This window comes from Neofelis nebulosa, chromosome 16 (assembly GCF_028018385.1).
Source record: "Neofelis nebulosa isolate mNeoNeb1 chromosome 16, mNeoNeb1.pri, whole genome shotgun sequence".
Taxonomy (NCBI): domain Eukaryota; kingdom Metazoa; phylum Chordata; class Mammalia; order Carnivora; family Felidae; genus Neofelis; species Neofelis nebulosa.
Genome location: NC_080797.1, coordinates 14,600,971 through 14,625,892, shown reverse-complemented (window position 1 = coordinate 14,625,892; position 24,922 = coordinate 14,600,971). Strand labels below are relative to the sequence as shown.

The following is a 24,922-nucleotide window of genomic DNA, read 5'->3' as shown; positions in this document are numbered from 1 at the left end:
TGCGCCTGCGCTTCCACGGGGCAGAGCGGGCACCGGCCGCCGGGCTCTGAGTCCGCGTGTGGACACCGACCCTGCCCGCGGGCCCGCGGGGGCAGAGGCCGGGCCGGCAGCGACTCGCTCCAGAAGGCCCCGGCGGAAGTGGCCGTCGGGCGCCGGCGGCGCAGCGCTGACCCCAGGTCAGCCTCCTCTGCCCATCCTGGCTTGCCCTGTCTGACTAGGGAGTTTTCGGGGGAGTCTCCCTTTGGGACCCTTTCCCGGAAGCTTCCCGCCCCCAGTGACCACCTGCAGCCGATACTGATGCATCATGAATTGGGACGGAATATATGGTTGTGCAGGCCAAAAAACCACAAAAAAAACAACGGATCTATTGAATGATTTTTAATTAAATGGGTCTACTGCCCTGTTAACAAAAGAGGCGGTGGGCGGGCGTGCTCAGATCAGGCCCCAGTGGTGGTCCTGTGGCTGCGCCTTGGCCAGCCCCACTGCTTGCCTCCGAGCACCGAAGGGGAAAGGGCTTTGCCACAGGCCCCGGCTGCTCTATGGGAACTTTGAAGGGAATTAATTTATTTCTGGTCCATATACGCTGCAGGTAAACAGGCCAGCACAAGAAAGAGGGGAGCGGGCGGATCTGGTGCCTTCCCAGCCCTGGTTTCTAACCAGAGGCAGCCCAGGGAGGGAGCCTCCAGCCTCGGGCATCTGGCTGGGAGAAATGTCCCAATGGCCTCTGGACAGGGGGTGTGGGCTGTGGCTCAGCCCGGGTGTAAGAGGAAGTTGGTGAGGTGGGCCCACCGCAGACCGCTGGGTCTGGGGTGTGAGTGTGGAGCTTGGCCAGCAACAACTTTACAGCAGGAAGAGAACAGGAGGGCTGGGCGTGTGACCTTGCCAGACTGAGCCGTCCAGGCCTTCGTTTTTTTGTGTCACAAGCCAGTGTGAATAGGCCGTAGGCAGGGTCTTTCCCAGAGCCCGGTGCTGGGGCAGAGGTAGGAAGGGGGGACTAGCAGCGGCTGCGGCTTTTCCACCTTTGGGAATGTGAAGAAACCCAGCAGGGAAGCTTGCTTTGAGGTACCGTCCACCCTGGAGCCTAGGATGGGAGGGGGCAGGTGCCATTCCCCCCCTATATCTCAGGGCCCTTCCCTCCTGCCTGAGCTCTGTAACTGGTGCTCCGAGGAACTTTGTTGGACTTGAGTTCGGCGTGGGGGCTGATGGGCTGCCGCCCTGAAGATGGGGTCAGCCTGGCCCCAGACTCCTCCTCTGGGTTTTACTACTGACCTTGCCGGCCCGTTGCGGCTCTGCCTGGGCCAGCTGGATTTTATCAGAGGAAACCCTGACACCCCGGCCTGTACCCCTGTCTTGAGAGACTAAGAGAAAAATTACCAGGTGTACCCACAACTGCAAAGAAAAGACCCCCCCCCCCCCATTCAGGAAACAGCCAGGGCTGCCCAGTTGTGGTCTGACCTAAAGGCGGGAACCAATCGAGTTCTGCTGAGTGGTTTGACCTAAAGGCGGGAACCAATCAAGTTCTGCTGAGTGTTCAAATTTAAATGTCAACCAATAACAGCTCTGTAACCGCGAAAAATCCCTAACTTCCCCATAACTTGCTTGTGCCTGTCTATAAAAGAAGCTGTAAGATCCTCGCTCGGGACCTCTTAGCGTCACCGGTAACGAGTGCGCGGAGGTCCGGGTTTGAACCTGCAATAAACGACCCTTGCCGCTTGGCTTTGACTCTGGACTCTGGTGGTTTGTTCTTGGGGGTCTTTCGAATTTGGGCATATCATTTGGGGGCTCGTCCGGGATACCCCCAAGCCCACCAGACCCCAAGTCAACGGGTCGTCCCTGAAGCCGATCAGTAAGTGAGCCGGCTCTGTCCGTTTCTGTCTGTATATCGTCTGTTCGTTTCTGGCTCTCTCCCGCGCGGGATCTGTATCGGGGACTGACACGGCCCTGGCAGACGCGCTATAGGGCAGTCGGTCGGGACCAGTAGAAGACGTCCTCTGGTACCTGTCTGGGGCACCATTTTGGCCCATCGGAGCTTTTCTGTTCGGGTTACGACACCCGAAACGCGCTAGCGACCTATGTTTCGTGTTCTCTATTCTATAACCTTTAAGTGTTGAACCCCCTTCTCTTTCACAGGTGACCTGGCCTGGCGCAACCAGAAATCCTCATAATTTTACTGTTTCTCCTTTTTAATCCTTTTCTCCACCTCCAGGATACAGATGGGCCAATCTCAAAGCACTCCTCTTTCTCTCCTCGTTGCTAACTTCAGGGATGTTAGAACCAGAGGACAGAATTTGAGTCTAGACATCCGGAGGGGAAAATTAATAACCCTCTGCCGCTCCGAATGGCCAACCTTCGGCGTTGGATGGCCAACCGAAGGAACTTTCTGCCTCCCTATAATTGCTAAGGTGAAGTCAAAGATTTTTCTACCGCGTCGCGAGGGACACCTGGATCAGATTCCCTACATTCTAGTATGGCAAGATTTGGTGGAAAATCCACCCCCTTGGTTGGCCCCCTTCCTGTCCTCAGGAACGTGTAAGGTCCTTGCCATGCGGACTGCAGATCCCCCAAAACCAAAGACGTCATCCGCGCCCTTGTATCCCATATTGCCTGATAGTCAGGACCTACTATCCCTAGACCCTCCACCCTATCATCCCCCGCCCCTCGTACCCCAGGCCCTACCAGCACCAGCCGCCCCACCAGCCGCCCCGCTAGTTGCCCCCCTAGAGGAACCGGGAAGACGGGAAGCGGCAGCTGCGCCGGAACCAGGAGGACGGGAGGCTATAGCTGCGTCGGGCCCCATTGAAAACGAAACCGACCGCGAGGGGCCAGCCGGCCGAACCCGCGGGCGCACCCAGCGTGAGCCAAACCCTCGCCTCCCCGACTCCACTGTGGCCCTACCCCTGCGGGAAATAGGACCCCCCGATGAAACAGGCAACCCCCGACTCCAGCATTGGCCCTTTTCCACCAGTGACCTTTACAACTGGAAAACACAGAACGCTCGATTCTCTGATAACCCTAGAGACCTAATAGCTCTTTTAGACAGTGTCGTGTTCACCCACCAGCCCACCTGGGACGACTGTCAGCAGCTCCTCCGCATCCTGTTCGCTACAGAGGAGCGAGAGAGGATCCAATTAGAAGCAAGAAAGCTGGTTCCCGGAGACGACGGTCAGCCGACATCTAACCCTGACCTCATTAATGCGGCTTTTCCCCTAACCAGACCTCCACAGGACGAATGGGACTACAACACAGCAGAAGGTAGAGGAAGGCTACTCATTTATCGCCAGGCTCTGATGGCGGGTCTCCGGGCTGCAGCTTGCAAGCCCACCAATTTGGCTAAGGTATATTCGGTCGTACAGGGAAAGACAGAGAGTCTAGCTGCTTACTTAGAGAGACTAATGGAAGGCTTTATTTTTTTTTATTTTTTTTTTTTTTAATTTTTTTTTTTCAACGTTTTTTATTTATTTTTGGGACAGAGAGAGACATAGCATGAACGGGGGAGGGGCAGAGAGAGAGGGAGACACAGAATCGGAAACAGGCTCCAGGCTCTGAGCCATCAGCCCAGAGCCTGACGCGGGGCTCGAACTCACGGACCGCGAGATCGTGACCTGGCTGAAGTCGGATGCTTAACCGACTGCGCCACCCAGGCGCCCCAAATGGAAGGCTTTAGACAGTTTACCCCCATGGATCCAGAAGTCCCTGAGAACCAGGCTGCTGTCGTTATGTCCTTTGGAAATCAAGTAGCTCCTGACATTAAGAAAAAACTCCAAAGGCTAGAGGATTTAGAAGGTAAACAGATCCAGGATCTGCTCCGTATAGCACAACGGGTCTACAACAACAGGGACGCCCCAGAAGAGAGACAGATCAAGGCCACAGAGAAAATGACTAAAGTCCTGGCCGCTATAGTCCAGAAAGAATAGCCACCTCCAGAAGGCACTCAAACAACACGCCCTCCCAGGCGGCACTTAGATAAAGATCAATGTGCCTATTGTAAAGAAAAAGGCCATTGGGCACCGAGAATTCCCCAAAAAGAAACAACCCCACCCCAGCCAAGGACAATGGCAGCCTAAAACAGCCCCCATACTGTTTACCCAAGATACAGAATAGGGAGGACGGGGTTCGGATCCCCTCCCCGAACCTACGGTAACATTGCAAGTGGGGGGGACCACGGTCCAGTTCCTAGTTGATACCGGGGCACAGCACTCAGTTCTGGTCAAGCCCCATGGAAAAGTATCTGAAAAATCTTCCTGGGTACAAGGAGCCACCAGAAAAAAAAAAATACCCCTGGACAACTCAGAGGACTGTGGACTTGGGAACTGGGAAGGTAACCCACTCCTTCCTGGTCATTCCCGGCAGCCCCTGCCCCCTGTTGGGGAGGGATTTGCTTACCGAAATGGGGGCCCAAATTCATTTCCAACCGGGAGGACCCACAGTGACTGACTTTCACAACCAACACATATCTATGCTCACTGTGAGACTAGAAGATGAATACAGGCTCCATCAGAAACCCACTCCTCTGGATCAGGGCACCGAATCCTGGCTTCAACGCTTCCCAGACGCGTGGGCAGAAACGGGTGGTATAGGGCTAGCAAAACATCGCCCAGCCCTATTTATAGAGGTCAAGCCCGGGACGGACCCCGTCCGCGTGCGCCAATACCCTATGCCCGTGGAAGCCAAAAATGGCATCACACCGCATATCCGCCGCTTCCTTGACCTTGGGGTCCTATGCACCTGCCACTCAGCATGGAATACCCCCCTGCTGCCCGTGCGCAAACCCAACAGCGGGGAATACAGACCAGTGCAGGACCTGAGAGAAGTCAATAAGCGGGTAGTGGACATACATCCAACCGTTCCTAACCCCGATACTCTCTTGAGCGCCCTCAGCCCAGAAAAACAATGGTATACTGTTCTGGATCTAAAAGATGCTTTTTTCAGCCTACCACTAGCGCCTAAAAGTCAAGAGCTATTTGCATTCGAGTGGACAGATCCAGACAGAGGCATAAATGGCCAACTCACTTGGACCGGACTGCCACAAGGATTCAAAAACTCTCCGACCCTGTTCGACGAGGCTCTACACGAAGATTTAAGTGAGTACAGACAACAACACCCTAATATAACTCTCCTGCAGTATGTTGATGATCTCTTAATAGCTGCCGAGATGCCCGAAGCCTGCATCCAGGGAACCGAAGGTCTCCTGCGAACTCTGGGAACCTTAGGCTACCGCGCCTCAGCAAAGAAGGCTCAGATCTGCAAGTCAGAGGTAACTTACCTGGGTTACTTACTGAAAGGGGGGCAACGCTGGCTAACGGATGCCCGGAAGGAGACCGTCCTTCGTATTCCCAGACCGCAGACACCATGACAGGTGAGGGAATTCCTGGGGTCGGCTGGGTTCTGCAGAGTATGGATACCAGGGTTTGCTGAATTAGCAAAGCCTTTATACCAGGCAGCAAAAGATCAACAGCCCTTTAGTTGGACGGAAGAAGCCGAACAGGGCTTCCAACAAATTAAAATTGCTCTGCTATCAGCACCTGCCCTGGGACTCCCCGATGTCTCCAAACCCTTCCACCTATATGTAGATGAAAACTGGGGCATAGCCAAGGTGGTGCTAACCCAGCATTTGGGCCCTTGGCACAGGCCAGTAGCCTATCTGTCTAAAAAGCTAGATCCAGTGGCCGCCGGATGGCCACCCTGTCCCCGGATGATTGCAGCCACTGCCCTAATGGTAAAGGACGCTGATAAGCTGACCATGGGCCAAGAGCTACAAGTCACCACCCCGCATGCCATCGAGGGCATCCTCAAGCAGCCGCCCGACCGATGGCTGAGCAATGCCCGACTCACTCATTACCAGGGACTGCTGCTGAACCCCCTCAGGGTGATCTTCACCCCCCAGAAGGCCCTGAACCCGGCATCACTGCTGCCAGACCCAGACATGGGAACCCCACTCCATGACTGCGCCGACATACTGGCTCAAGTTTATGGGGTCCGGGAGGACTTGAAGGACCAACCATTGTCGGATGCGGACGCCATCTGGTTCACCGACGGAAGCAGCTTCGTTCACCAAGGACAAAGGTATGCGGGGGCGGCCGTGACCTCAGAGACCGAAGTGGTGTGGGCAGAAGCCCTACCCCCCGGAACCTCGGCCCAGAAGGCTGAGCTAATAGCCTTAACCCAGGCCCTAAAGTTAGGAAGAGATCGCAAGCTAACCGTGTACGCTGATAGCCGATATGCCTTCGCCACCGCTCATGTACATGGGGCGATATACAGAGAACGGGGGCTCCTCACATCTGAAGGAAAAGACATCAAAAATAAAGAAGAGATTCTAGCCCTGCTAGCAGCCTTATGGGAACCCAAAAAGCTAGCGACTGTGCATTGCCCAGGACATCAGAAGACAACCGACCCAGTTTCCCGGGGCAACAATTTGGCCGATCAGACTGCAAAAACCATAGCTCGGCCCCCAGCGCAATCGCTGACCCTACAGCTGCCAGACCCCGGACCCCGGGAATTGCCCCCCAGCCCTGAGTATTCAGAAAGCGACATTCAATGGATGAGTAAACTTCCTATGACCCGAATCAAAGATGGCTGGTGGAGAGACTCCAAAAGCAGCATTATACTCCCAGATAAACTAGGATGGCAAGTTCTAGAGAGGATCCATCGCAGCACCCACTTAGGTTCCCGGCGAATGTTGGACTTACTGAGGCAGACTGGACTAAAAATCAGAAATGTCTCTGATGAGGTCGATCAAGTAGTCGCTAAATGTACAGTGTGCCAACTCAACAATGCGAGTAGCCATCCTCAGACAACAGGGGTAAGACAAAGAGGGAGCAGACCGGGGACCTATTGGGAAGCAGATTTCACTGAGGTAAAACCAGGAAAATACGGATATAAGTATTTGCTAGTTTCTGTAGATACCTTTTCAGGATGGACCGAAGCCTTTCCAAGCAAGAATGAAACGGCGCAGATTGTAGCCAAAAAGATCCTGGAAGAAATCCTGCCCAGGTATGGTTTTCCAGTAATGATAGGGTCAGACAATGGACCTGCATTCGTCTCTAAGGTAAGTCAGGGACTGGCTTCCACACTTGGGGCTGATTGGAAACTACAGTGTGCATACCGACCCCAAAGCTCAGGACAGGCAGAGAGAACGAACAGAACCTTAAAGGAGACCCTAACCAAATTGACCATGGAGACTGGCGCTAACTGGGTGGTCCTTCTCCCCTATGCTCTGTTCAGGGTGCGTAATTCCCCGTACAAACTGGGACTCACACCCTATGAAATAATGCATGGTAGACCACCCCCACCATCCCTAACCTAAAAGATAACCTTGTCAAAGCTGAGAACGATAATAGTCTTGAATTCTTGTTCTCCCTACAAGCCTTGCAGAGGGTCCATGAAGATGTAGGGCCCAAATTAAGAGAACTTTATGAGACTGGACCCCCGCCTATTCCTCATCGATTCCGCCCCGGGGATTGGGTCCTCGTCAAACGTCATCGGCAGGGGACTCTGGAACCCAGGTGGAGAGGACCCTTCCAAGTCATCCTGACAACGCCTACTGCCATCAAAGTAGACGGAATCGCCACCTGGATCCATTTCACCCACGCGAAACCGGTGGACCCGTTCTCAGACCTCATCGGACCCTCAAAGACAACCTGGACTGTTGACCGGACTAAGGACAATCCTTTAAAATTGACCCTACGCCGCCAACGGACTGAGCCGTAATTATGGTACTTGCCCTCCTCTTGATTGTTCTGCAAATTCTGTCTGTACGTCCAAACCCCCACAACCTCTATAATTTGACATGGGAAATTACTAACTTAGAGACTCACGAAATGTACAAGAAAACCCAAGGAACTGCCCCATGAAATACTTGGTGGCCAGATGTATATTTCAATTTAGAAAAAGTTAGTCCATTAGAAGAAATGGAGGGTAGATGGAGGCAACCGCAAAGGAGGGTATCAATAAGCAGAAATGGATTTTACGCATGTCCGGGATTTAGGACGGGGGCGATGAGGTGCACATGTGGAGGGATCGAAACCCTCTACTGCGCAGCCTGGAGTTGTGTCCACCAATGATGGGGAATGGAAGTGGGAAGCAAAACCCCAATTTATTGCAATGTCCTATGTCCAACCATGTACCCGCACCAGGTATGATGAGAACTGTAACCTTATTCGTATAAGATTTACAGAGGAAGGAAAAAAGGACAGGCGGTGGGTCTCAGGACTCACTTGGGGACTCTACTTATATCAATATCCCCTCTTTGGGACTGCCATTCAAATAAAATTAAAACCCTCCCCTCTTGTACAACCAGGGGGGCCAAATCAGGTATTAGGAAAAAAAACCAATAAGCCTATCCCCGGGCAGATCTCCACTACTCCCTCCAGCAGGACCCCCATCCTTACCCCAGGAGTAAAAACACAAGCTATCCAAGAAAATCAGAACCCAGAAGGCGTAGACTCCCTATGGAAATTACTAACAGCAGCGTATGACGCCTTAAACCGGTCGGACCCTGAGGCGACAAGGGCCTGCTGGTTATGTTATGATATAAAACCCCCCTTCTACAAAGCCATAGGTCTGGCTGCCCCTTTTTCACAATCAGGAGAAGGGTCACCAGCAGCTTGCAAATGGAATCGAAAGAGCCCCGGCCTCACACTGCAAGCAGTCACTGGCAATGGGACTTGTATAGGAAAAGTCCCCTCTAGCCATATCCAGCTTTGTGCCCCAACTAATTACTTTATAAATGAGTCTAAATGGATAATTCCAGCCCCTGACGGTTGGTGGGTTTGTTCTAAGACAAGTCTCACCCCATGTGTTAGCAGGGATGTCTTTAATTCGTCAACAGAATATTCTGTCATGGTATTAGTGTTTCCAAAAGTTATTTACCACCAAGAAAATGTTGTATATGATCTGTGACAGAAGGGACGGAGGCAAGAGAGTCGATGAGAACAAAATGGGAACCCTTTACGGCAGTAACCTTGGCCACCTTATTTGGCCTCGGTACCATAGGGGCAGGAACAGGGATCTCATCACTAGCCATCCAGCACCGGGGGTTCAACAGCCTGATGGCAGCCGTTGATGAAGATATAGCCAGACTTGAGGACTCAATCTCACACCTTGAAAAATCTCTGACTTCCCTTTCTGAAGTAGTCCTACAGAACCGAAGGGGGCTAGATCTAGTCTTCCTCCAACAAGGAGGTTTATGTGCAGCCTTAAGAGAAGAATGTTGTTTTTATGCTGACCACACCGGAGTAGTCCGAGAGTCCATGGCTAAAGTTAGAGAAGGCCTGGCCAAATGGAGGCATGAGCGAGAACAACAAGGCTGGTTTGAGTCTTGGTTCAATCAGTCCCCATGGCTAGCCACCCTTTCTGCTCTAGCTGGGCCCCTTATACTCCTCCTTCTCCTCCTCATCTTCGGGCCTTATATTATTTTTTTTTTTAAACGTTTTATTTATTTTTGAGACAGAGAGAGACAGAGCATGAACGGGGGAGGGGCAGAGAGAGAGGGAGACACAGAATCGGAAGCAGGCTCCAGGCTCTGAGCCATCAGCCCAGAGCCCGACGCGGAGCTCGAACCCACGGACCGTGAGATCGTGACCTGAGCTGAAGTCAGACGCTTAACCAACTGAGCCACCCAGGCGCCCCTCGGGCCTTATATTATTAATAAACTAGTTGCCTTTATCAAAGACCGAGTTAACACGATCCAACTGATGGTCCTTAGGACCCAATACCAACCCGTCATTACCGAAACATTTGAGTCAGACACATAAGATCCAAGATTGGCTCTTAAGGCACCAAAGGGGGGAATGAGAGACTAAGAGAAAAATTACCAGGTGTACCCACAACTGCAAAGAAAAGACCCCCCCCCCCCTCGCCGTTCCCGGAACCAGCCAGGCCGTGCCCGGTTGTGGTCTGACCTAAAGGCGGGAACCAATCAAGTTCTGCTGAGTGGTTTAAAAAAAGGCGGGAACCAATCAAGTTCTGCTGAGTGTTCAAATTTAAATGTCAACCAATAACAGCTCTGTAACCGCGAAAAATCCCTAACTTCCCCATAACTTGCTTGTGCCTGTCTATAAAAGAAGCTGTAAGATCCTCGCTCGGGACCTCTTAGCGTCACCGGTAACGAGTGTGCGGAGGTCCGGGTTCGAACCTGCAATAAACGACCCTTGCCACTTGGCTTTGACTCTGGACTCTGGTGGATTGTTCTTGGGGGTCTTTCGAATTTGGGCATATCAGTCTGAGGGCCCTCCCACCAGTGTGAGACCAGGCCCCCGGGAAGTCCGGCCCCAGAGACCCTGTCCAGACATACCCTGACAGCGACATGTGTAAACACACCCAAACACAGCCGTGAAGGAGGGCTTGTAGCAGCTGCTTACTGGGCACTTCCTCTAGCTGGTCTGGGAGGCCTGGTCTGGGAGGAGGCAGGTGTCCTTCCAGGGAGCGTGTACAGCCAGCCTCCGGCGTCTGTGACGGTGTGTGTGCCTGGAAGCGGCACGTAGCTGACCCCTCGCTAGGCCCCAGCAGAGTTTCTGTCCCCCAGCAGGACGTGTCCAGCCACTAAGCCACTGGCCTCCCTTCCCATGGGGCTGTGCTCTGTTCATCAGTAGGGTCTTTCCTCACAGGAAGGGCCAGCTGGCCTTTAGGGGAGGGCAGACTTGCACACACACTATTCATTCCTTTACAGACTTCCTGGGGGTTCCCCTGCCTTTTTCCAGCTTGTATGAGATAGTGGCCGGGGTGGGGGTGGGTGGGCGGGGAGGGCAGCAGGCAGTGGGGGGCAATGAGGGGCTCCATCTCCTCTGGGGGGGTCCCAGGCCTCTCCCCAGCCCCTTCATCCTCCTTATCAGGCCACCAGTCATGTTCCCACTAATAAAACATCTCGGGGGAGGGGAAGCTGGCTGATGGGACGCTCCTGCCCTTTTATGAAAATCACTTCAATTTAACCCAGATGGGTCTCCTGTTACCCTCACACAAGCAGCACCCTGAATTATACTTTACGTGTGAACACACTGGGTTATATTTAGCCACAAATTACGACTCTTGTGTTTAACAAGCACCTTCCCTGCGCCGAGGGGGCCGGGCAGCCTCCTGACCTGCTCGGACCAACCAGCAACAGATTTAACCCCCCAGGAGGGAGGGGCCCTGGGAAGGCCTGCTCACCCAACTTCAAAGTCTGGCTCCCCAGCAGCTCTTGCTGCCTTTTGAAACTCCCAGCCACATCCCCAGGTCTGTCTGGGAGCCTGTCTGTGGCCTGCGGGGGTCAGCTGCGCCTGGGAGGTGGGGGAGGTTTCTGAGTGAGCAGGGCCCTGGCTCAGGAGCTGGGATCTGGGAGGGATTCGGCCCAGGGCACAGAGCCTGGTGACGCTGGAGGAAGACTTCCTGGGGGAGGCGTGGCGGGGGACCCTCCCAGCCAGACCTGGCCCCAACCACTCTTGTTTCTGTGTCTGCTGCCTGTCTCCTGTCACCAGGCCCATTGTGACTGGAGGCACTGTTTTCTGCGGGAACAGCATCCTTCTCTGGGGGACGGGAGTCCTGGGGATTTTCATCTTTCTCTCCCCTCCAAAGTGGGCTGCCCCAACAAAGCAGAAGCCCCGGAAGCTGAAGATGTGGCAGCTAAGGCCACCCTCCAGTCCAGGCACAAATTCCCGGTGCAGCACCTTGGAGTGGACCTCCTGGGGTCCCACCCACAGCCAGGGAGCACCTGGGAAGGCAGGGATCCAGGCTACTCTGGGGAGTGCTTAGTGAGGGAGCCACATTTGGGGGCTTCTCAGGTGGGCTGGATGGGCTGCCCTTCCCCCCACACCCCTGCTCCCTCCAGCACACCCTCCCACGCCCCCCCTACCCCCCCCCCCCCCCCCCCCCCCCCCCCGCGTAACTGGTGGAAGACCTCCTTCTGGAAGATGGTGTTGGGGCCCAGCCCTGCTTCCTGGAGGCTTCAGTGGTGCCTGGGGAGCTCCTCCAGCTAAGGCGCTTCTGGGAACAGGCCTGATTTTTTTTTTACACCCCTCATGTACTGTCCTTGGAAAGAGAGTGGATGTGCACCGCTCTCCCGCTGAGGGAGGGTAGGGGGTGCTGGGTCAGCTCACCCTTCTTCCCCCTCATGCCCAGTGCAAACCTGTGGATACAGGGCCCCCCCTTCAGGCGGGCCTGCTTGCCTGCCCTCTGGACCTGGCCCCCTGAGCCTGGCAGGGGGTGGGGGCGAATTAAGAGTCAATTTTTGTCAAGAAATTATTCCTAATTTGCCCTCTGACTAATGGCCCTGGGAACAATGGAGAGACACCCGGCACACAATTACGGAGCGCGCAGCTCTCTCTCTGCTGTTCTCTGGCCCAAGTAGGCATTTATTTGGAGCAGGGACTAATTCACAATTTTATGTAACTCACCCGACACCCCCACACCCTTGTGTTAAAAAAATGATTATTTCATGATTTCAGGCAGAGCAGGATCGTGGTCTTTTGGGAGCTGGGAGCACTGTAGATGGAACTCCATGGCTGGGGACAGGCTGGGGGGGATGTGTCAGGGGCCCCCAGGCTGCGTGGGGCAAGGCAGGTTCTCCAGAACGCTGGGCCACGTGTAAACATGGGCTGCTGTGTGAGATGAAGCGTGTGCACGTATGTTTCGTGCACATGGGAGTGTAACGTGCTGCGTGGTGCTCAAGGGTGTGCCTGAGTGTGATGTACGCACACGTGTGTGTGAGACGTACGCGTGTGCACAGGAGCGGTGTGTGCGCGGGAGTGTAGTGTGGATGTAAGTGTGCTGAGAGAGCACGCCCAGGTGTCAGAGAACAGCTGGCTTCTCGGGCATCTGTTTACCTTCTTCCCAGGCCAGAGGGCAAGCCAGGAGGGGTGTCTGGCAGGAGAGGCATGTGGACGCAGGGCTTCCTGCAGGGAGGAAGCAAGCGGAGCTGAAGGATGCCTCTGGCAGTGGTCCAGGCTGGGGCCAGGCCCACAGGCGGCCAGGGTGTGGGGGTCCCTTCCCTTGGGAAACCGCAGGCGGCTGCAGAGCCCTGGACACCCCGGCTCAACCTGGCCTCCCATCAGGACCCCCTCGTTTCTCGCGTCTGCCCTCTCCCTGGGTCTCTCCCGCCCTAGTGGAAGGCGAGTCCTCAGATCCCTACACCATGTTTCTCTAAAATTAAAAACATTTGTTGGCTCTGGGCAGCAGGGAGAGTGAAAAGGAAACCGGAGGTTTCCTCGTTGCTGATAGTGCTTCCAGCCAAACATGCCCCGGCCCGAGCCTCACGGGGGAACACGGGCAGCTTATTTTGGTGGTACTTGGGGAGCTGCCTGGAGGCCCGGTGCCAGACCCTGCCGCATCCAGCAGGCCTATCGGCAACTATTTGCTGTAACAACTGTTTTGAAACAGCATTGGGGGGGGGGGTGCGGAGAGCCCACTAGATTTGTTTTAAGTGATGCTGGGGGAAGTAGGAGGGGGTGGGGTTGGGGGAGCCATAGCTAGGCAGGGAAGAGTGAGGCCTAAGCACATCCAAGGCCTCTAGGCCCTCCCCAGGCCTGCCGCCTATCTCTGGATGCAAGTCAGCAGGGGCAGGGGACAGCACTGGGGATGGGGGTCCTGAAAGCCAATTCTCACCCCCTGAATTAGTAATCTGGGGAACGCCAGCTGCAACCCGCAAGGGCAGGGAGGTCCCGGAATGATACAGTTCTCTGCAGTCTGAAGCAGCCTGCAGGCCTCCCTCCAGTACCGCTAGGGTGGGGCCCATCAGCCAGGCTCCAGGACCTTCAGACAATCTTCTGCCCTAGGAGGTGGGGAGCAGAGAATGGGGATTTCCCAGCGGGTGCCTTTCTGCGCAAACTGCGGGATCCTGGAGACTGGAGGCCCCTATGTCTCGCCCACAGGCGGTCAGAGGCCAGGAGTCCCCTCCTGGCCCATGGGCATCGGGCGGCGGGCGCAGCTCTGGGAACTCAGAGAAACTCTAGGGATTCCGCCGGTCGCCAAGGTGTTCTTTCCCTTGGATGGAGAATCTTTTTCTTATATGTATTTTGCTCACATATATATTTCATTTCAAACGGAACTTTAAAACTCAATCTTACATTAAAAAAAAGAAGGTTTCTGGGCCGGGAAACAACTCATTGGAGAATGTCAGCAATGGGGTACTCCGCTACCAAACCAGAATAGGCAACGTGCTGTCAGCTAGGGGCGCTTTGCCGGGGGTCTAGACTTCAAAGTCCCGGCTGGAGAGCTGTGCCGAGGGGCTGCGGGAAGCTGGTGAGGGTCCCAGGGCTCACGGACCGAGCAGCCTCCGCGCACCAGGCCACCGGGGCCAGGGACGCAGTGTGAGCCCGGCGCGCTCCGGGACGGCGCGGCAAGCCGCTTCCAGCCCGAGCTCCGGCCTCGCCTGGCCCTGCAAGGGGTTCCGGAGCCCAGGCTGGAGGCCGTCCCCGCCGACCCACCTCTAGGTGAGAGCGATTTCTCCCCAACCGGGCCGGCTTTCCTGGATGTGCGTGGGAAGCGGGGGGCCTCCGCACGCACCCGTAGGGGCGGGACCCAGAGGAAGTCCGTCTCCCCAACACATGTCGGGGCCGTCACTGCGACTCCATCCTCCAGAAGCCACGGGCCGAGCCCGGTGGTCCGCGTCAGCCACCCCCTACCCCGATGGTCGCGCCAAGCCCGAGGGCCCCCCCCCCCCGCCCCCCCGGGTCCGCAACGGGGACCTAATTCAATCGCCCACGGCCTAATGAATAGCCGCGCGCTAATCGGATCTCCAGGCGCTGTATGGATTTATGCAAGCTGCCTCTCCTCCCGCGGTTGCCGCGCGCCGCCTGGGGTCGTTTCCGAAGGCGTCGGCCTCGGGACTGGCCAGAGGCTCCGGCAGCTGGGGTTTTATCTCTGCCGCTGTGTCGGGGCATCGTCGGAGCCTCAGCTCGGGACCGCGCGCCCTGTCCCGCGCTCGCGGTGTCCCGGTGCTTACCTGCCAGCCCCGGGCTCTCCGGAGCCGCCCCGCCGGCCACGCCGCCCGAAGCGGGCGCCCAATCCCGGAGCCCCCGCCCGCCGCCCAAGCCCCCACCCCAGGTCAGAGATGCCCGCGGGGGAAGGCCGGCCCGGGCCGTGCGCCTGCTTCCCCTTTCTCTCCGGATTCCTTTGATCCGCAGGCTCTGCGGCGCACCTCGGCTCCCGGGCTGCTGGGGTCGGCCCGTGGGGGTCCTGGAAACTGTCCCCAGCTTATCTCCTTTCATCAAGCGGCCTTGGGCGCCTTGAAACCGCGGAGCCAGTAATTGCTTTTTTCAGGAGGCCCTGTGCGGACTGGACAACAGCCAATCAGCGCCTTGTTTACACTCGGTGATTGACAGCCTGCTGGCAACGTGCCAGCCAATCCCGGCGGTCCCGCGGGAGCGGGCGGGGGGGGGGGGGGCGGGAAAAGGAAGGAGACAACAGAAGGCCTCAGGCTTAACCCCTTCGTGTCCCTATTGGAATGAGCCGGTGGAGAATTTCTGATGCGTGTGCATGAGTTTGTTAGCATCTAGTTTAAATATCCTTTTTTTGTGTCTCCCAGAGGGGGAGGCAGAGATTCACAAGGAGAAAGAGGAGTAAATATGTATCCATCACTACTAAAACATCACCTTGACTCCCCGGGAATAAATAAATAGCATGTTGTTGGGAAATCAAATTCTAACAGAAATATTTGTTTGGAGAATATTTTTAAAAGTGCTTTAAATCCAATAACGATAATTGTTCAGTGGCTCTTATTAATTGTGGGGAGAATTTAGTTGATATGCAGGAGACTGGCTTTGAGAAATGCAAGGTTTTCGCATTGTGCATTATCAAGGTGAACATACTTTAAAAATCTAGTTACAGCTGAAGAAAAGGGCAATCTTTGTCTCAGCTATGAATTCCGGATTTTCATTTTGATCGGTGCTCCGTTGCAAAGTATGGCCAAGGGAGATAAAAATGAGAGCTGGTAGATAGATAGCCGGAGATGCAGGACCATGTCCCTGAGGTCCGATCCGCAGGGCAAGGGACAGGAGGGGACCAGGCAGGTGACTCTGGGGCTTGCGCTGCCCTGGCCTCGGGAGTGCAGGCATTCCCGAGGTCGGTGCGACCAGGCCAAGGTCCGGATGGTGGAAGGACCAGGCAACCCGAGAAGGCTTCTACGCTTGGAGCTCGGGCCTACTTGTGCGGGGTCCAGCCACCTGCCAGACATCCCAGGTATTAAAAAAAAAAAAAAAAAAAAAAATCTGCTTTAACGGGTGGTGTTGTTTCTTTCTCCCGGCCTCTGTTGCACCAGAAGCCAAACGTTAGACCTGCTGGATTAATTTTAAAAAAAGAAAGAAAGAAAGAAAGAAAAAAGAACGAAAGAAAAGGAAAAGAAGAAGAGAAAAGAAAAGGAAAAGAAAAGAAAAGAAAAGAAAAGAAAAGAAAAGAAAAGAAAAGAAAAGAAAAGAAAAGAAAAGAAAAAAGAAAAAGCCTCCCCCTATGCGCGGACACGCGCTCCCACTCGCCCTTGCTCCCTCTCCCGCCCTGCGCCACCACATTCCCATTCAACAGCAACGATCTGCGCAGAGGAGCTGCGCAGTCGCCGGGCTTGAATTAGGCGCCATCGGGCTCAGTAGTAGCCCTGCTGCTCCCTGATTGGCAGCTCTCTGGCCCCGCGCCAGCCTATTGGGAGGCCTGTTTACGCCGAATGAGTGGCACGAGCTCCCGGCCGCGGAGGGCTGCGCGGCCAATCAGCGCGCCGGCTGCTCGGGGCTGAGTGGCACGAGCTTATTAGTATGCAGGGCCCGTGGCTCGCCGCGCCGGGCTGCAGGTTTGAGAGCCGCTCTGGATGGGCTCGCTAGAGTCGTTGTGGTGGAAGCGGTGCATTTACAGTGCAACAGTCAGCACATTGAAAATACCAATAGGAATACAAAACAAAGTCACATTTACTGATTTAATTGTATTGCATTCAATTGTATCCAGGAAACAACCTCCAGTAAGTAACTGAAATTGCTTTCATTTTTTTTGTTTTTGTATTTTTATTATTATTTTATTTTTTATTTTGGCTTTGGGGATTTACATTTTTTTCTTTTTAGCAAGAGAAATTCAGGGTTGTGATGTTAAGAAATATATATCTTCCCTTTTTAAAATTCCGTTATAATGTGGAGTAGGTTTTTTTTTTTTTTAAGATGGTCTAAATAGGAGAGCGATTTTTTTTTTCCTCTGAAAAATCTTATCGATCGGTTTAAAATTCCCCCCGTAATGCGTCCTTGCTTTGCTCTGAGCGCTTGTTGTCTCGATCGACACCCAGCATTAAAAATAAATAATCGCGACAGGACAGGGACAGCCAGGCTGCGTCCAGCGCGAACCGCGCGGGCGGCTCCGGGCGGACCGTCGGCGAGGACCCCCGGACGCCGCCAACGAGCGCCGAGCTCCGGCTGCACCACGAACGAACCCCGATTGTTTGCCCCCCCATCTCGCTCCCTCCCCCGAGCAGCCCCGGGTCGGCCCCGCCCGGCCGCTCGGCGGCGCTGGGAACGGGCCGGCTTGGGGTGGCCTAGGCGGCCCGGGCCGCTGACCGGAGGGGCTTTCCGGCCGCCGGCTGGGTGCGGGCGAGGGGCCGGGGCGGGGAGGGGTAACGCGAGTTCTTCGGGTTTCGCTTTCCAGAGCCTAATTCATTGCAGAACATTTCAGAAATTCTTTTCCTGGGGGGTGGGGGGCGCTGAGGATGGATGAGGGGGGCAACGAGGCCGGCGCAGCGGGGCGTTTTCACCGCGCGCGTTCCGGGCAGCGCGCGGGGCTCGGGCCACGGCCAGCGAGGCGGGGTCTGCGGGCGAGTGCGCCCCGGGCCGCGGGCTCTAGTGCGGCCGGGCCCTCGGTCCTCTCCCGGGGGGGCGGGCGCGGCCGTTTCGCAGGGAGCGGGTTCTGCGGCGGCGCCCGAGCAGTCCGCGCCCCGGTGTGCCCCTGGCCCCAGCCCAGCCTGCAGGCCCCACGGCGCGCGCGCGCGCGCGCTGGGAGACGGGCGCCGGGGGAGGCGCACGGGAATGGGTGCTTTTAACCGGGGGGCGGCCGAAGCGACGGTGGGATTTTTAGTCCTTTAGTTACAACCAAAGCAAACCTAAAGGAGCCCCGCATTCAGGAGAGCGTGAGCCACGCAAAGCGGGGACGGTGGCTCTGGGGACCGAGCCCCGCCAGCCCAGGGAGGAGCCGAGCGTTCCGAGGTTCGGTTCTTTCCAAAATGCCCTTGTCATCGTTTCTCCGGCCGGCGCGGGGTCCCCTGTTCTCCGCCGCTTTCCCTCCCATTTCCTTCCTTAGACCGGCCAGGCCTGTGGCTGCTGTGCTGTCCTCTGCTTCGGCCTCTCGAGCAGCTGGGGGGAGGGGGCTTGGAGCCCTGGGACTGGCGGGTGACGGCACGGGGCCTTCGGGCCCTAGCTGCGGCGGCCGCGCCTCCCCGCCCCGCTCCCTCCTCGGCCTGGGTTCCGCAGGCCGCGGAAGCCGCTCGCTGGCGGCCGAGGAGGCGCTGCGCGGCCTCTCCTCCGGAGCAAAGGACACAAAGAAAAGTCCCTCCAATCTAGTAAGAATCTCAGTGGCACGGACGGGCGACGATAATTCACCCCCAGTCTGCGTAAAAAAAACTGGCGGGCTGGTGAACCCGCGATCCGCCGGCCAGGGGTGGAAGGTTAAAACTGCTGCTGGCAGCCGAGCCCGCGTCCCGAGAATCGCGAGCAGCTCGCGCTTTCTCGGCAGTTCTGAAATCTCGTACTGGAAAAAAAGAAACCCCCACAAAACAAAAGCATAGCACACACGACTCCCCGGAGGCCGCCGGGAAGCCTCGCACCCCCGCGGGCGCAGCCGCGGGCCCTCGGCGCCTTTGAAGCTGCAGGTTCCCGACCTCCCTCCCCTCCTTCTCTCCCTTTGTCGCTCCCCAGGCCCCCCCCCCCCCAACCCTGGCCCGGGCCGCCCCTCCCCTGACCCCGGCGCGGGCAGCCTCCTCGCCGGCGCTGCCCTGGCCCTGGCGGCTTGGCGCTCGCTTTGCAGGCCCGAGCGGCGGCGAGTCGAGTTATTTGTTAGACCGGGGGAGAGAGCTGGCGATCCCTAGAGGCGAGGGAACCCCAAACCTCTTTGTATGAAGTTGAGAGACAAAGAGAATTCTTTGTCCAGGTCCCGTTTATTTACAATGCAAAAGTTCTCCGAATAAATATTAAAAAAGCTTATCAGCTGAGCAAATATGTATTCACTTAATACATTATGTTTTCGGTTATAGATTAAATCAAACACCAAATAGTCTGCAAATAAGACGTTGTAGAACTCGTAGCATTAAATATAGCAATTTAAAATGGTATTCACGAGATGGAAAACATCTTATTCACCCTCTCCTCACGGTGGGATGGCTAAAAAAAACCCCAAACAAACCAGGTTTCCTGCAGGGTTCACAATTAACATTGAGCCTACCCATCTCCCTTTTGTTGGAGGTGATAAAGAACATTAAAACAATGCAGGTTTAGGAGGCTAAGAGCGATATGCAGGGTGAGAGAGCTGCACACGCTCACTCACAGTGGTGCAGTTTTGTCCCTGGCTCTGTGGCTCCACGCTCAGCCCCGCAGTGCACTCCCTTGGTTGGGTGGGGGTGGAAAAGAAGGGAGGTGGGGGGTGTTTCTAAGTGTCCCTGCCGGGAGGTGGAAACCCATAACTGAGTCCCAGGGTCTGCTGGGGCCTCAGCCGGGACGAAGGGTGCACGGGGGCTGGCTGACTTTCCTCGCCCAGAGGGCCCAGCTGGCCGCCACAGACCCTGCTTGCCCCGGGCTGCCGGCCACCGGGAGACCCGGGGCAGGCGCTGCAGGGAGAAATTCTATGGCCGATGTGGGGCGTAAAGAGAAAACAATTTCTGACTCTCAAAGCACCCCCCCCCCCCTAAAGTCCCCAGTCCGCAGAGGCAGATCCTGGGCGAATTTGATTGGGGGGCGGGGTAATTGTTCCAGCCTCACTGGGAAGCTCCCGGCTCGGGGACAGCAGGCCGGGCACTGCGGCGTGGCCGCCCAGGTGACACCGGCAGCGGACGCAGACTCCTGGGACTCTGGGGAGCTGGCCCGGGGTCCCCGGCCCAGGGTCCCCGCTTGGTGCTGGGGACGGGGGCCTCGTCCTGTTGAGGAGGGAGGGCGGAGGGTTCTAAAGAATGGGCCGAAAGACGCATGGGGGGATGGGAGAAGGGGAGAAAAGGAAGGTTATAAAAAAAAAAAAAAGTCTTGAGTTACAATCAATAAAATTACTCGCTTAATTAGCATGGTTATTCGGTTAAGCGGAATGTAGTAAAAGCTGGACCTCGGAATGACGGGGGAGAGGAAAAAGGCGAGCGTGGACCTCGGGCCTTTTCCTCCGAGACACCTCTGGGCAGCGGGGGAGGGGAGAGGGTGTGCGTGTGAGTGAGTGAGTGTGTGTGTGTGTGTGTGTGTGCGTGTGCGTGATGGCTTCGCAGATTTGGGTTTTTATCACCCAGCGGAGCCAGCAGCCTTTTGCCGCGGCGCCCTCGCCGCAGGGACCCGCGGGGACGCGGAGGGGAAGCGGCGAGCGCTGCAGCCGGGTTCCCCCAGGCTCCTCGGGGCCGAGCGTGGCCGGGACGGTGCGTGTGCGCGCGGGGACCGGGCGGTCCGGGGGCCCCGGCGCGCGCGTGAGCGGCGGGACACGAGCCGCGTGCCCCGGGCCCGGCCCGGCCGCGGCTCCGGCCGGCGGGCGGGGCGAGGACCCCCAGGCGAGCCGAGCCCCCCGAGTCACCGAGTCTCTTGTGCTTGCCTCCGCAGACTATGGACCCGCACGGCGGCCGCCGGCTCGGCGCGCGGCCGCCCGCCGAGGAGCCCAGTCCGCCGGCGTGCTGACCGGCCCGCCACCCCGCCGGTGACCCCGGACGCCGCCTCCTCCGCGCCGCCCGCGCGCCGCCCGCGCGCCGAGCCGCCCCCGGGCCCCGGCCGCGCTGCTCCCCGGAGGCGGCGGCGGGCCGGGGCCGGGGCCGGGGCCCGGCATGGATGGCCGCGACTTCGCGCCGCCGCCGCCGCCGCATCTGCTGTCGGAGCGCGGGAGCCTGGGCCACCGCAGCGCCGCCGCCGCCGCCGCCGCCGCCGCGCGCCTTGCCCCCGCCGGGCCCGCCGCGCAGCCCCCGGCGCACTTCCAGCCCGGAAAGTACTTCCCGTCGCCGCTGCCCATGGCTTCGCACACAGGTCAGTGCCGGCCCGGGCGGGCGCGGGAGAGGAGGCCCGGCCGCGAGGTGGGCGCGGGCCTGGGGGACCGGGCGCGCGCCCCCTCCGCGGCTCGGAGCGCTTGCGGAGCAGCCTTCGGTTTCATTTCCCTGCACGGGCACCGGTGGCGGGCCCCGAGCGGGGCCCCCCGAGCCGGATCATCGCGGTTTAGAGCGGCCTTCCCCGGGGTCTCCGGGGTCTCGGAGGGGCAGCCCCGGAGCCGGCTAAAAATAAAGCCTTTCCCCTCCTGCCCCCCTCCCCCACCCGTTCCTGCAGAAGAACTAAATTCCGCGGAAACCTCATTTCTGCATTCTGCATTCACATCCTTAAGACATTCTGGGGCCGGGACAACGAGGCACTTTCTGCGGGAACAAAACGGCTGTTGTGACTGGGGGGCGGGGTGGGGGGGCGCCGCGGCCTGGCGGATTAGGGCGGTGTGCGCGCGGGGTGAGCGTTAATAGGGACTGCCGGTGTAAGACGAGCAAATCCTGTTTCTATATAAAGCCTTGAAGTGTCAGGGTGAGAATGGGTTTGCAGGGGCTGCGTGTGCTTTCACAAGTGCCTCTGGTATCCTGCTAAAGCCGGACAAAGCGTGGCCAGAGCGCGGCCCAGGCTGGCGGCCCGCGGCCCTGGGGGAGGGCAGCGCCGGGCGCCGGCCGGGCTGGGGGTGGCGCGGGACTGCCTCCGTATTTCGGTGCAGGCGAGTTCGCAGCGAATTTGCTCCAAGAGGAGGGAACTGTGGCTGCCCGGCGTTCCTGTCCTCTCGGATCCCCTTCCGGAGAGGGCTGGTCCTTGGCAGGGCTGACCCAGGCCTCCGGAGCCACCCTAACCCTCCTGAGGTGGCTTTGATATTACTGTTGAGCAAGGTCAGGGGAGAAGCAGAGCCGGGCAGCCAGTAGCCGAGGGGCAGCTCCCTCTAGGAGACCCGGGGGTCACTGGCCAGCCGCCACAGAGTTTGCAGGAATGGTTTGGGGCTTGGTGTGGGGGCCTGCTGGTCACCCTTGAAGGCTGGCTTGCTTTTGTTTACAGTCTGTTCTAAACATCAGAAATGTTGTTTGCCGCTTTTTTTTGTTTGTCAATTTGGCAGTAACAGTTATTATTGCTAGCTTGATGAACTGTGAATACTAATAAAATTATATCTGCTTTAATGGGATTACAATTAGCGTGTGGATTAAAACGGATGGAAGAGTCGAGCTAGAAGGGAAAAAGTCAGAAGGGAGGGCAGTCAGAAAGGAAAACATAAATTTCCTAAAAAGAAAAAATATGAAAATTGCTTAATTACTAATGGGCTTTTAGCATTTACAACATGAAGAGATTCGGAAAGTTAGACGAAGGCAGGGAGTGGAGGGGCTGGGCTCCCGTGCCCTCCTGGAATCAGCCCCGTGCCGTTTCCTGCCCCAGCGCGAGCCTTCGGCAAGGCTGCCCTTTTTTTCTCTTCCTCGCTGTTTCCTCTTTCTATCCATTTCTTTTTTCCCTCTCCAGATTTATAACTCAAAAGAGGAAAAGTACTTGCTTGGGAAATGGGTGATTTAAAAATATCCGGCCAGGCTGTCCCTGAAGTTAAGTGTCCCTCCTGCCCCTGCTTTGGAGGTGCTGCCCACCCGGCTCAGCCCACACTGGGGGGCTGCGGCCCAGGGCTCACGGTGGCAGCAGGGACAGCACACCCCCCCACTAGCCCCTTCTCCAGGCTGCTGGCTTGCAGCCCCTGCTGAGGGTGGGAAGGCCGAGCCTGCAGGCTGGGGGATGGGGAGAGAGCAGCTGTACTCACCCCCCCTCCCCCCCCATATGCCAGGCCCACTAGCCTAGCAAGGTAGTAGCATCACAGAAAAAAACAAGGGTCTGGAAGGGCCCCTGACACTGAGGCTTCCCCAGGGCTATCCCACTCTGGGGAGGCACAGCCAGGTGGGATTCCCCGTCAGTTCAGGTCACGGCTGCGTCTTCTGTCCCCACTCATCCGCCCACAGCCTAGCCAGGTCCTGGTCAGCCACCATGTCCCTTTTCTGCTGTTTTTGCTAGATGGAGGCACCGCCAAGTCAGGTGGGAATGCGGTCGGGGTGGCCCGAACCATTGTCTTGCTCTTTTCAAGTTTGACCACGTGGTTCTTGGAGCAGAGGCCATGCTGGGTTTGGGAGATACTGGGTGGGCGCTGGCCGGGTGTGTGTCCTTGACCTAGACCCAGCCCGCCTCCCCATACGCAGGGTGCTCTAGAGGGCGCTGGAGGTCCCCAGGGCACCCTCAGACGGGGGGCTGAAGGGCCACGTGTTCCCTGTTCCTGGAGGCCATTTCCACCCCCCTGGGGGACCAGAGAGACCTATTGTGCTTGGAGGTGTGCGACCCATTAGTGACAGAAAGGCTGGCCGAGCGGGCATCCAGCAAGAAACATCTGCTGCTGAAAGCCTTTTGAAATTGCTGAAAGCCAGAATATTGTATTGGTTTTTAAAATTTAGCTACATCAATTTTTTTTTTTAAAGGAATTGTACACCAGATCACTTTGCTCTGGTCTGTATCTATATATGATCTAGTTTAGAAAGAAAAAAGTATAATTAAGTTAAAAAAATTTTTCCCCATCTTGTGCACGGATTTCCAAATGGCTACTTTGGCGGATTCTTCTCCCCATTTCCGCAGATGGCCTCGGATCCGCAGGCCAGGCCAAGGCTGCCGCAGCCGGCCGCCCCTCCCCGCTGCGACCGCCCCGCTGAAAGGAGAATTGTCTGCGCTTCTTGCTGTGTGCAGGTCTGACGGGGGAGTAGGGTCCACCCTGGCCGTGCCCAGGGGCTCCGGCCACCAGGCCGCCACCCGTGCTGCCCCACCCAGTGTTTTCAAAATGTCAGCTTGAGGACCCTGATGGGACGTCAGGTTTCTTCCATTGTTTTTCCTAAAAATGGAAGTGCTGGTAGCTTTAGAATCGGGCTGTACGATTTTATGGTAAAGTGCTGTTCCAGTAACCTTGTCACCAAAAGATGCAATTAAAATGTTTGGAATCATTATTTTTAGTGCAGTGTTAGATTTTGTCTCTAATACAGATGGTCCGGAGGCAAAGCTGTGAAATCTGGGGGGGTGGGGGGGGGGGAGGAAAATCAACAACGCATCAACCCAAGATTTTTCATCAGTCCTAGTGCCCGGAGCGATTGGGGACCGCGCCTCTCTCGGAGCATTTAAAAAATTGGCAGCCTGGCCTGGGAGAAGCGGGTCCCCACCGCCTCTTCCTCTTCCGGCCGGTCAGCTCCAGGCCTCCTGTATCCTCCTCTGCCCATACCCCCTCAGGCCCATCAGGCCCAGCCTTCGAGAATCATCGGGCCTCCAGCCGAGGTAGGCGGAGGTGCCGAGAGTCTTGGTTTCAGTAATCTGGCTGTGGGTTGGCTTCTCCTCTTTACCTCTTCTCTCTCTCTCTCTCTCTCTCTCTCTCTCTCTCTCTCTCTCTCTCTCTCTGTCTCTCTCTCTCTCGGGGTGTAAATGGTATAAATGGCCCGGCCTGGAAGCCAGGTGCCTGGGGCCTGGGGACGTTGGGAATAAATCGGGCGGCAGGTCCCTTCTGCTGGGAGTGCCGCAGACTCCTTCCCTGCTGAACGGGCTTCTGATTGCCAGCCTCGAAAAGAAAGAAAGCAAAACACACTAGAGGAAAAAAGATAATTTCCTAGTGTGAAAAGACCCCATCAAAGGTTCCCCCTCCCTCATCATGTGATATTTTTTTGTAAAGAAAAAAATACATTTTCGTAAATACCTCATTAACTCAATGACACGACGGAGTGTTTCTGCAACAGTTACCAACATTAAGTAGGTGT

At 56.8% G+C, this 24,922-nt stretch overlaps 2 protein-coding genes and 1 long non-coding RNA gene across 3 annotated transcripts in view; 2 read left to right on the top strand and 1 right to left on the bottom strand.

The window, feature by feature from the left end:
• Nucleotides 1-1,516: 1,516 nt before the first annotated feature.
• On the top strand, nucleotides 1,517-7,707 carry LOC131498074 (uncharacterized). Its single transcript, XM_058704929.1, has 6 exons — nucleotides 1,517-2,402; nucleotides 3,060-3,252; nucleotides 5,145-5,254; nucleotides 5,843-6,990; nucleotides 7,222-7,274; nucleotides 7,364-7,707. The coding sequence occupies exons 1-6, from the start codon at nucleotides 2,214-2,216 to the stop codon at nucleotides 7,705-7,707; spliced, it is 2,037 nt and encodes a 678-aa protein (XP_058560912.1). The 5' UTR covers nucleotides 1,517-2,213.
• Nucleotides 7,708-12,270: 4,563 nt separating this feature from the next.
• LOC131497644 (uncharacterized) lies at nucleotides 12,271-15,282 on the bottom strand. Its single transcript, XR_009255057.1, has 2 exons — nucleotides 13,573-15,282; nucleotides 12,271-12,863 (listed from the first exon to the last, which is right to left on the bottom strand). It is a non-coding gene; the product is annotated as an uncharacterized LOC131497644 (long non-coding RNA).
• Nucleotides 15,283-16,715: 1,433 nt separating this feature from the next.
• The window catches only part of BAHCC1 (BAH domain and coiled-coil containing 1), a 63,192-nt gene continuing 54,985 nt past the window's right edge, over nucleotides 16,716-24,922 (top strand). Inside the window, 2 exon segments of the mRNA XM_058704944.1 lie at nucleotides 16,716-16,909; nucleotides 20,709-21,122. Coding sequence (XP_058560927.1) covers nucleotides 20,927-21,122 — 196 coding nt within the window. The 5' untranslated portion in view covers nucleotides 16,716-16,909; nucleotides 20,709-20,926.